General features: G+C 49.9%; 1 protein-coding gene across 1 annotated transcript in view; it reads right to left on the reverse strand.

Annotated features, from left to right (window-relative positions):
* Positions 1 to 278: 278 nt before the first annotated feature.
* The window catches only part of LOC143295072 (microtubule-associated serine/threonine-protein kinase 3-like), a 337,212-nt gene continuing 324,990 nt past the window's right edge, over positions 279 to 12,500 (reverse strand). The window contains exons 27-31 of the mRNA XM_076606630.1: positions 12,015 to 12,262; positions 10,072 to 10,229; positions 8,582 to 8,710; positions 6,494 to 6,705; positions 279 to 4,388 (exon numbers count right to left, since the gene is read on the reverse strand). Coding sequence (XP_076462745.1) covers positions 3,225 to 4,388; positions 6,494 to 6,705; positions 8,582 to 8,710; positions 10,072 to 10,229; positions 12,015 to 12,262 — 1,911 coding nt within the window. The 3' untranslated portion in view covers positions 279 to 3,224. The remainder of the gene's footprint in view (positions 4,389 to 6,493; positions 6,706 to 8,581; positions 8,711 to 10,071; positions 10,230 to 12,014; positions 12,263 to 12,500) is intronic.

Raw genomic sequence — 12,500 nt, forward strand, 5'->3', positions numbered from 1 at the left:
TTCAACGCCGTATTCCTGCTTGATTGAACGATGTTCAACGCCGTATTCCTGGTTGACTGAACTATGTTCAACGCCGTATTCCTGGTTGATTGAACTATGTTCAACGCCGTATTCCTGCTTGATTGAACTATGTTCAACGCCGTATTCCTGCTTGATTGAACTATGTTCAACGCCGTATTCCTGGTTGACACTATCCTGGAAGGCGAAAAAGAAACAGATATGCCGAAAAAAATGACTGGTTTAGAACGCCACATCACTGGTTGACACTATCCTGGAAGGCGAAAAAGAAACAGATATGCCGAAAAAAATGACTGGTTTAGAACGCCACATCCACTGGTTTAGAACGCCACATCCACTGGTTTAGAACGCCACATCCACTGGTTTAGAACGCCACATCCACTGGTTTAGAACGCCACATCCACTGGTTTAGAACGCCACATCCACTGAGAAAAACATCACTAAAAGCACTACATTTACTGGAAAAGACTTCACTTTGAACACAACACCTGTTGGGAAAAAAACCTAACTTGGAACAACAACTCGTGCTGGGAACACCTCACATACAACACCACACCTGCTGGAAAAAAAACGAAAAGCTGACTTAAAACACGACACCCACTGAAAATGATCTGAACTAGAGGTAAAGAAATGATGTAACCATGACACAGACCCCTTTCCCCACCACCCCGACTCTCATCCTCACCCCCCAACACAGACCCCTTTCCCCACCACCCCGACTCTCATCCTCACCCCCCAACACAGACACCCTCACCACCCTCCCTTGTCCGACATGAAAGGAATACTGGAAATTTACAATCCAAATACTGAACACCCCACAATGCTGTCAGGGCAATGGACAGAATATTCGCTGACATTACCAAAGGTATGGAAGCAGGAAGGCAGGGAACACGCATTTGTGACAACACACACACACACACACACACACACACACACACACACACACCACACCACACACACACACACACACACACACAACCACCACCAACACTAACACCACCAAAACTAATATCACACAAAAGTGGAAGGACGTTCAATGAAATAACACCCCCACAGAACTCCCACACGAATACTGATAATTATCTTTAAGGTCGGCAGTGGACAGGGAAACGTCACAGAAAGCACACACCACCAGCAAAACAGCAGCATTACTGTTAATTAAAGACACAGGCAGTAAAGAGGGACACACAAGATGGTCCACAGAACACGACCAGCCATCACCACGAGATATCAACAGACAAAGACGGGAAGAAACTCAACATGGCTTCCTGCCTGGGAAAGACAGGACTTGAAGACCCCCCACTTCATGGAATGGAACTTGACTTACACCTTTCAATTTGTCAGTCTCCAGGTCCACCAGGAGAGGTTGTTTTTAGCATGGATCACGTCTTAATTACACATCAGTTTTCAGGGACACAAAGAACAAATGCTCAAGTCCATCTAGCAACTCTGAACAAGGGAATGGTTCCGACTAGTTCAATAACTTGACAGTACAACCTTCCATTTTTCAGTCTCAACGTCCACTGAAACAGGTTGATCACTTCTTGATTACACAACAGTTTTCAGGGACACACAGAACAATCTTCAAGTCCGTCCAGCAACTCTGAACAGGATAATGGTTCAGACTAATTCACAAAATTAAAAGCAGGGTTCTTTTTCAGATAAAAGTATAATACAAATGAATTATATACATAACGTACTAAGATAATCTTCCATGACATAATCTATCACATGATCACCATCTCCCGTGACACGACTTTATATAATCATCTTTCGTGATATAATGACATGATGTAATCATGTTTTTTTCTTGAGAAACCAGCATAAGCGTTGTAATCAACCAAAAGCGGAAGATAATCGAGGAGAAAGAAGGAGTAGGAGTAGCCATGAAAAAGACTCCGAAAAAAAGGTTAAAAAAAAATGACAACGCCAACTAGGATTAGAACCTTGACAGGCAAGTTCACATCAATACAGGTCTAACTTTGCAGCTTGTGAAAGATACATTTCCTGGCGTCATAAAATAGATACATTTCCTGGCGTCATAAAATAGAAGAACACAAAGCAAGAATGCAATCTAACATTCAAGAATTTAAAGCAAAGTGGTTGTCTTACAAGACATTGATTGCAGACGTTGCTTAAATGTGTAAAGGGGTGGACTGTGTTTGATACGTTTCAGTCATTATTATCATTCATTTTCTAATGGCTGATAATTAGTCGTTTTTTGGTGTGTTTTTTTGTTTGTTTTTTTAAATAATTTTTAAAGTTTTTTTTTCCTTTATTACATGATTTCTTTTTGTTCTTTGTGTATTATGAGAAATAGAAATACCCTTGCAAGTTAATTATCACTGAAGTTCACTGCAGCTGCCTAATGTGTTAAGGATGTACTCTTCATACAGTGACATATGTGAACAATGGGGGCAGAGAAATTCAGAGACCAGCATTTCACATCCACAGCACATCCAAAAAATATAATAGAAAAAATAAACAAAAAGAAAAGAAAGAAAGAGAGAAAGAAAAGCAAAGAAAGAAAAGAAAGAAAGAGAGAAAGAAAAGCAAAGAAAGAAAGAAAGAAAGAAAAGAAAGGTACGTGGTTTTTTTCATGATTCATCTGATCATTTGTTTGAATGGGAGTTCATTCCACTGAAACAGAAAAAAACAACAACGGTCGTTTCAAGGCTGTAGGATTGAACCAATAAGGCGTTACATGACAGATGAGCTGGGGCTGACACTGACATGCATACACATCCATTTACACTGTCTCACTGTCTGAAGGGTGTGTGTGTGTGTGTGTGTGTGTGTGTGTGTGTGTGTGTGTGTGTGGTGTGGCGGGGGGTCACAGATGTCCTGCTGTCAGACTCCACCATCACCACCGTTGATCAATAATTATTATTAAAGCACAAGCTGATTGCATGGCCCTCCATTGAGTTGAACACATGATTAAAACATAACAACATTCCATCGCAACAAAGCAGTTGACAGGCGGAGGCAGGGACCTGGGATAAGAGAGGGGTAGGGGGGTGGGGGGTGGCGGGGAGGGGGGAGGGTGTAGCGAGCAGAGGAAGAGCAGTGTTAAATAAATACTGCGGAAGGACCAGGAACAGTTAGAGAGGACGAACGCACATCCCGCGGGTCACCTCCTTGAAACCGGAACTTGAAGCTGAACAGCTCTTCCTCCACAACCACATCCACCCACCCACCCATCCCTCTTACTGTAGCGACGCCTTCCTGAAGGTGGGTGGCCCTTTAGGGGCGGGCAGTCTGTCGGCAGGGCAGGAGAAGGTGATGCTGGCGGGCAGCTTCTCAGCGGAGCTGGGGTGCAGGAGCTCCGGGGACAGGGTCCGGCGCGGCATCAGCACGCCGCAGTCACAGCTCTTGGAGGCGCCGCCATGCTTGCCGGCCCGGGAGGGAGGGGCGGGGTGGTGGTGGTGGTGGTGGTGGTGGTGGAGGGGGCCCGAGGAGGAGCAGGAGGAGGAGGAGGAGGCGTTGAGGAAGGCCGGGATGGTCTGCTGGGGCAGGTGGGAGCTGCCCGCCAGATGACCCCCACCTTGCAGGCCGCCGGCCAGGGGGCTTGGGGAGCGGGCCGGGGAGGTGTCCATGGTGGAGGAGGGGGAGGGCGTGCGGGCCAGCGGCGACAGCGGCACGTTGTGCACCGACTTGCGGCGGTGGGACGGTAGGATGGAGGAGGAGGAGGAGCAGGAGGAGGGCGAGCCCTTCTTGTGCTTGGCTACGTGCAGGGAGCTGGGCCGCCCGAAGTGGGCGCTGGCCCCGGCCGGGGAGTTGGGCACGCTGGAGGACGGGGAGCTGCTGGTGGAGCTGACTGCCGGGGAGGAAGTGTCCGGGGAGCGGGGCACGGCCACGGGAGGGGAGCGCACGGAGCGGTGCGGGTGGTGCAGCCCGGGGCTGACCCCTCCTTCACGGCTGCTGCCGCCCAGGGCCGGAGCGGGGTGGTGGTGGTGGTGGTGGTGGTGGTGATGGTGGTGGTGGTGGTGGTGGGGCGGGGGCGGCCTGGGGGAGGGGCAGACGTGGGCGCCGTGCACCGCCATCAGCCCCCCGGCGTCGCCCTTCCCGCGGCTCAGCCTCCGCAGCAGGTTCCTCTGCGACTTGCGCCTCTCCACGGCGCGGTCCTTCATCTGCCGCTTCCGGATCGCCTTGCGCGCCATCTTGCCCGGGGCGGCGCCCTTGGGGCGTGAGCCGGTGTGGATGGAGGTCTTGTGCAGCGGCACGCAGCGCACGTGCAGCACGGAGGAGGAGGACAGGAGGTGCACCACCTGGGTGTGCAGCAGGCTCTGCACCGACTCCTCGTTCAGGTGGGTGATGAGGTCCCCGGCCTTCAGCCCCGCCTCGCCCGCAGGACTGCCCTCCTGCACCGTCTGTTGGGGTGGGGGTTTGGTGGGGTGGGGGTGTGCGGAGGGGAGGAGAGGGAGGAGGGAGAGGGGCGGGAGGCGGGGGCAGACATAAAGGGAGTCATGCATCAGTGTGACTGCTTCGCTAAATACCAGTGTTGAGGTGGCTTGCGTTGGGTCGGTCGTGTTGTTGTGTTGTGTTGTGTTGTGTTGTGTTGTGTTGTGTTTTGTCGCGTTGTGTCGTGTCGTGTTGTGTTGTGTTGTGTTGGGTCGGGTCGTGTTGTCGTGTCGTGTCGAGTCGAGTCGTGTCGTGTTGATTTGCGTTACGTGGCTTTGTATGCAGTGTGTTGAGTTCGGTTGTAGAGTGTAGTGTAGTGTAGTGTAGTGTAGTGTAGAGCAGTGCAGTACAGTACAGTACAGTATAGTGACGTGTAGTGTAGTGTAGTGTAGAACAGTGCAGTGCAGTGTAGTGTAGTGTAGTGTAGTGCAGAGCAGCGCAGTACAGTATAGTGAAGTGTAGCGTTGTGTAGTGTAGTGTAGTGTAGTGTAGTGTAGTGTAGTGTAGTGTAGTGTAGTGTAGTGTAGTGTAGAGCAGTGCAGTGCAGTACAGTGTAGTGTAGTGTAGTGTGCTTAAGCCACACCATTATGTTTTTGCATAGAATAAAACAGAGGCTGATAAAATCCAGCGCCAACCATTACTCTCTGTGACGATGTGATTCAGAGTGTACAGACTGATAATAATACTCATGGTGACGATGTGTGTACAGACTGATAATGTGGTGGTTCGTCCGTCGGGATCGACGAGGACCATCTAGTCATCCTGGGGGTGGGTGGGTTGGGCTCTGTGGGTGCGCAGATGACTGGTCAGGCCAATCCGCGCACGGAAGGTTCTGATGCAGTGTGGACAGGGGATGGTGGCGGCTGTCGGGGACTTGCTGGCACTGCTTTTCCTGGCCTGTCTGCGTTGCTCTGCTGCAGCGATTCTGTTGGCCTCACAGAATTTGGCGCCTTTGTGGACAGCTGAACGCCACTTTGGTCTGTCCATTGCATTCAGCTCCCATGTGTCGTGGCTGATGCTGAAGGCCTTCAGAGAAGCTTTCAGAGTGTCTCTGAAGCGCTTCTTTTGGCCTCCATGGGAGCGCTTGCCATGTTGGAGTTCGCCGTACAGCAGTTTCTTGGGGAGCCGGTGGTCTGGCATGCAAACTACATGGCCTGCCCAATGCAGCTGGGCCTGCATCAAGATGGTGTAGATGCTGGGCAAGTTTGCACGAGTGAGCACCTCTGTGTCAGGGATCTTCTCTTGCCACTATTGCCACAGACTGATAATAATACTCATGATGACGATGTGTGTACAGACTGATAATAATACTCACGGTGACGATGTGTGTACAGACTGATAATAATACTCATGGTGACGATGTGTGTACAGACTGATAATAATACTCATGGTGACGATGTGTGTACAGACTGATAATAATACTCATGGTGACGATGTGTGTACAGACTGATAATAATACTCATGGTGACGATGTGTGTACAGACTGATAATAATACTCATGGTGACGATGTGTGTACAGACTGATAATGATACTCATGGTGACGATGTGTGTACAGACTGATAATAATACTCATGGTGACGATGTGTGTACAGACTGATAATGATACTCACAGTGACAATGTGTGTACAGACTGATAATGATACTCACAGTGACAATGTGTGTACAGACTGATAATGATACTCACAGTGACAATGTGTGTACAGACTGATAATGATACTTACGGTGACGATGTGTCACAGAGTGTACAGACTGATAATGATACTCATGATGACGATGTGTCACAGAGTGTACAGACTGATAATGATACTCATGATGACGATGTGTCACAGAGTGTACAGACTGATAACGATACTCATGGTGACGATGTGTGTACAGACTGATAACGATACTCACGGTGACGATGTGCTGCAGAGTGTACAGACTGATAATGATACTCACGGTGACGATGTGCTGCAGAGTGTACAGACTGATAACGATACTCACGGTGACGATGTGCTGCAGAGTGTACAGACTGATAATGATACTCACGGTGACGATGTGTCACAGAGTGTACAGACTGATAACGATACTCACGGTGACGATGTGCTGCAGAGTGTACACGTTACTCTGGCCGATGTAGACCCGCACGGAGCGGAAGCCGAAGCCGAAGCCCCTGGCGCCTCTCTTGAGCATGATGGGAGGGTTGAGGTGCCTGGAGATAGGGGACATGTCCCTGCTGGGAGACCCGTCCCTGGAGCTGGCGCTGGACCCGCCCGGGGAGGACGTCCTCGGGCCCGCCACGTCTTCTGCAATGTGTGTGCTGCATTTGTATACATGTGTGCACTCCCCGAAAACGGAGTGTTGCTGCCTACATGGTGGAGTTTCCAATACGACCCCCACCCCCGTTTTTGTTGTTGTTGTTCTTCTTCTGCGTTCGTGGGCTGCAACTCCCATGTTCACTCGTATATACGACGAGTGGGCTTTTACGTGTATGACCGTTTTTCACCCGCCATGTAGGCAGCTTTCGAGGGTGTACATGCTGGGTATGTTTTTGTTTCCATAACCCACCGTACGCTGACATGGATTACAGGATCTTTAACGTGCGTATTTGATCTTCTGTTTGCGTACACACACGAAGAGGGTTCAGGCACTGGCAGATCTGCACATATGTTGACCTGGGAGATAGTAAAGATCTCCACCCTTTACCCACCAGGCGCCGTTACCGTGATTCGAACCCGGGACCCTCAGATTGAAAGTCCAACGCTTTAACCACTCGGCTACTGCGCCCGTCTGTTGTTGTTAACAACGGCTGTTTTTCTCTAGCTTCTCATCCAAGACTCAGAGAAATATTTCGGGCACTGTTCACATTTTGACCGGGTATCGGTCTTTTGTTCTAGCACTGCGAATAGGAAAAGCATATCTGCACGCCTGCACACCAAAGTGAAGTTATTCAGAGCAAAACGACTTCAACAATGTTCAAGGTGCTTGCTTTTCCGCTTTTCCACTACTTTATAACAGGGCAGAAACAGACTGAACATCATCTCAGCAGATGACGATTAAAAAAAAAAGTAAATATGTAAAGGTACTTTTCCTTACACACGCTGTCGTTTGGTGGGTTTTTTTCCCTAACTTTCCAAAACTAGAACTCCAATACTGAGATTAGTTGAGCATTCTCCTCTGGATGATAGTTACAAGAAACCGACAATTTGTGGACATTTTTTTAAATCCAATATGCGACAGAGACACGTTTTCAACACATCTTGATAACCATAAAAACACAAACGGACAGCCTGACATCGATGTGTAAACACGTCAACGTTTCACAGAAGCAGGTGTGGACACAAAAGGCCATAAGCACATAGCAGGCTACGTGACGGAAGCTACAAGCAATACCCTTAAAGAACAGCATTACCAAAGGTATGGCACACCAAACTTGTGGAAACAAATGTCAGCTAGCTACACAACCGGCCTTCCACTGCAGAAACTGAACGCCAAACACAGGGACCACTCAAAGTCGCAGCTGATGAAGCAACTGACCAAACGATGAGCCTACCTGCTGGCTCCAATACGACAGGAGCAGGTAGTGCCTCTGCCATTTGGAACTCCAGAACACTCACAGCAAGTGCTGGAGACACAGACATGAAAAGCACGACAAGAGAAAGAAAGAGAAACCACATCGGACAGACGAAGACAGCAACGATGTTTGAGGTGACGACAACTTTCACTCACACAGTGAACGGAAATCTAAGACTACAGACGACACTGAAAGTGACCATCGTCGCTGAAGACAGCCAGCTTTCATCAACAGAGGACGGAAAACTCAACAAGATAGAGAACGTCAGTGATGCTCCTTGTGACGACCGTTTTCCACAGCTAAGAGAACGTCAGTGATGCTCCTTGTGACGACCGTTTTCCACAGCTAAGAGAACGACAGTGTGAACGACGACAAACGGTGACAGCCACAAACTATACACACACCATGAAAGCCAGTCCTCTGCGACCACAGCCAGTCACACTATACACACACCATGAAAGCCAGTCCTCTGCGACCACAGCCAGTCACACTATACACACACCATGAAAGCCAATCCTCTGCGACCACAGCCAGTCACACAGAAGGAGGAGGAATCAGATGAGAAAACGACGAAAGCAATAACTGTGGTGACGACAGCGTCCACCAACCTCCAGCGGCCTTGCCCAGGAGCGGCAAAGCATTGGCGGAGGCGGATTTTCGGAGGCTGGATTGGGGGGCGGACGCTGAGACCTCTCGCTTCTGCTGCTTCTCCCGGGCCTCATCCACTGGGGACAGGTCTGCAAGCAACCCACGTGTCTTTCAAATGTCTGCCCTGTCAAATGACCATGGTACGTGATCTCCCTGGCACATTTGCTACCGGGCGGCGGGAAATAAAGGTTGGTGGATTCCGAAGAGGGTGCATAAGAAATAGTTACCACATTCCAGGAAGGCAGCTTACCCACTCCTGGCGCTGGAAGATAGTGCCCACCAAGTGCTACAACTGAGAGTTTGGAGTTAAAAGATTGAATGCCTTGTCACCCTCACAGTTTGTGCCCCATCCCCTTTCCCCTTCTACCCCCTACCATCAGTCACGTCCCGGTATTCCTTTCAAGATGTGTTCAGATTTCTGTCTCAGAAAGCATCGAGCACACACTTTAACATTATTACAGGACTTTGTTTAAGATCTCCTTATTGCCCTGTTCATCTATAACTGTTGCGTATTGTAACATGTTCCAAGTAGAATACTATCAAAACGAGATATCTTACAACCTCAACACGAGAGACCTTTACCTACCAATATTTCTAACAGTTGAAAATCTCCATCGGACTTGCGAATCACGTGTTTCTTTGTTTTTTGTTGTTGTTTTTTACTTGAGCAGTGAAGCAAGCAGTTGATGGGGGTGTGACATAATCAGCATGTTTTTTGTTGTTGTTTTTTACTTGAGCAGTGAAGCAAACAGTTGATGGGGGTGTGACATAATCAGCATGTTTTTTGTTGTTGTTTTTTACTTGAGCAGTGAAGCAAACAGTTGATGGGGGTGTGACATAATCAGCATGTTTTTTGTTGTTGTTTTTTACTTGAGCAGTGAAGCAAGCAGTTGATGGGGGTGTGACATAATAAGCATGTTTTTTGTTGTTGTTTTTTACTTGAGCAGTGAAGCAAACAGTTGATGGGGATGTGACATAATAAGCATGTTTTTTGTTGTTGTTTTTTACTTGAGCAGTGAAGCAAGCAGTTGATGGGGGTGTGACATAATCAGCATCAGAACAAACAGTGAAGATCATTCCTGACACTTGCAAAATAACTTAACAGAAAACAGAAAAATATCACAGTTCCCACAGAATCTATTGTAAAGCTTCTCACCCTACCTTTCAACACGCTTTTTCGTCAGTCAGTGTAATTGGTTACTCAGTACGCTAGTTAATTAAGGTGTTGCTGGTATTTTTCTTATGTTCAATCAATAGTTTTGACGAGATATGGTCAAAACCTGCAAGAGAAAAATGGTAGTTTAGCGCAATACACGTAGTTCTGAAACTTGAATCGGATCGAGATTTACTTGTTAAACAAGCAGCAATGGACGGGCAGTAAGTAAGTAAGTAAAAGCTCCAGGTAAACCAAACAAACCTCTGATGTGTAAGCAGCACTCGAGACTCTCACCTTTGGGGCTGGCCGGTTTGTCGCCTTCCGAGGAGATGGCGAATCTAGGGATGTTCTTGTGTGAGGCCTTCGCCGAGGGTAGGGACGGGGAGTTGCAGGAGTCACTGTCCGTCTGGGAGGAGTCGGACAGACTGGCTCCAGTCTGCGTCTGGTGGAAGCTGCAACCGACGTACGGTGTGTGCCGACCTTTAGAATAGTTTTGTTTGATTTTGTTTTGTTTTTGTTGGTGGTGGTGGTTGTTTTTTTTTTTTTTGTTTTTTTTGTTTTTGTTTGTTTGTTTGTTTTAATTTTTTTTAGCAGAAGTTTAGTTTTAGTTTGATATTCGGAGATGCTTTTCTTACTCCTGTCTCTGCCTCTGCCTCCTTGTCTCTGTCTCTCTCTCTAAACAGACACAGAAACAAACACGCTTGCACAGACACAGACGCAGACACACACATACACCCGCGCATTAACACCGCCCTGCACACAAAAACACCACGTACGCTTACACACACAGGCACACAGGCACACACACACACACACACACACACTCACACACACACTCACACACACACCGCTTTAACACCACCCTCCACACAAACACCCCACATGTACTTATAAACAGAGGCACACAGAAACACACAGACACACACACAAATACACACTCACACAACACAACACCACACCACACACAACACAACACCTCACCACACCACACCACATACCACACACACACACCTCACCACACCACAACACCACACCACATACCACACACCACAACAACAAACACAACACAGCACACACACTTACACAATACAACACAACTATCACCCTCCCCCCCACACCCCCATCCCGCTCCCCCCCCCCCCCCCCCCCCCGCTCACACCTCCACTCCAAACAACCTGTACAACACACAACACACAACACCACACAACCCCCCCCATCCCCCCGCTCACACCTCCACTCCAAACAACCTGTACAACACACAACACACAACACCACACAACCCCCGCGCCCCTCAACCCGCACACCTCCTCTACATCCCCCCCCACCCCCCCGCTCACACCTCCACTCCAAACAACCTGTACAACACACAACACCACACACAACCCCCGCGCCCCTCAACCCGCACACCTCCTCTACATCCCCCCCCCCACCCCCCGCTCACACCTCCACTCCAAACAACCTGTACAACACACAACACAGAACACCACACAACCCCCCACCCCCCCCCCCCCGACCCCCGCTCACACCTCCACTCCAAACAACCTGTACAACACACAACACACAACACCACACAACCCCCCACCCCCCCCCCGACCCCCGCTCACACCTCCACTCCAAACAACCTGTACAACACACAACACCACACAACCCCCCACCCCCCCCCGACCCCCGCTCACACCTCCACTCCAAACAACCTGTACAACACACAACACAGAACACCACACAACCCCCCCCCCCCACTCCAAACAACCTGTACAACACACAACACAGAACACCACAACCCCCCCCCCACTCCAAACAACCTGTACAACACACAACACAGAACACCACACAACCCCCCCCCCCCCACTCCAAACAACCTGTACAACACACAACACAGAACACCACAACCCCCCCCCCCCCACTCCAAACAACCTGTACAACACACAACACAGAACACCACACAACCCCCGCGCCCCTCAACCCGCACACCTCCTCTACATCCCCCCCCACCCCCGCTCACACCTCCACTCCAAACAACCTGTACAACACACAACACACAACACCACACAACCCCCCCCCCCCCCCCCCCGCTCACACCTCCACTCCAAACAACCTGTACAACACACAACACAGAACACCACACAAACCCCCCCCCCCCACTCCAAACAACCTGTACAACACACAACACACAACACCACACAACCCCCGCGCCCCTCAACCCGCACACCTCCTCTACATCCCCCCCCCACCCCCACCTGTCCCCAGCCTTGAAGAGGGGGTCCTCCTCCAGACGGGAGGACGTGTCGGGCCGGCTGTCCGTGGAGTCCGACACGGAGGAGTCCTTGCGGAGGATGCCGCGCAGCTCCTGGGAGCCCTCCGACCCCTCCGACTGCAGGGAGTCGTTCCGCTCCAAGGCCCGCTTGGCCAGCACCCGCGTCCGGAAGTCGTCGGCGCTGGAGTGGCGGCGCCGGTCCCTGTCCCGATGATCCTGGGCCAGGAGGAACTGGGGTGGGGTGGGGTGGGGGGGGGATAAAATGGTATGTCTCGTGAAATTGTCTGGGGACATGGTGGGTGTCTCGTGAAATTGTCTGGGGATATATACAGGGTGTCTCGTGAAATTGTCTGGGGATATATACAGGGTGTCTCGTGAAATTGTCTGGGGATATATACAGGGTGTCTCGTGAAATTGTATGGGGACATGCTGGGTGTCTCGTGAAAATATCTAGGGACATGCTGGGTGT

Source organism: Babylonia areolata, chromosome 20 (genome assembly GCF_041734735.1).
Source record: "Babylonia areolata isolate BAREFJ2019XMU chromosome 20, ASM4173473v1, whole genome shotgun sequence".
Classification (NCBI taxonomy): Eukaryota; Metazoa; Mollusca; class Gastropoda; order Neogastropoda; family Buccinidae; genus Babylonia; species Babylonia areolata.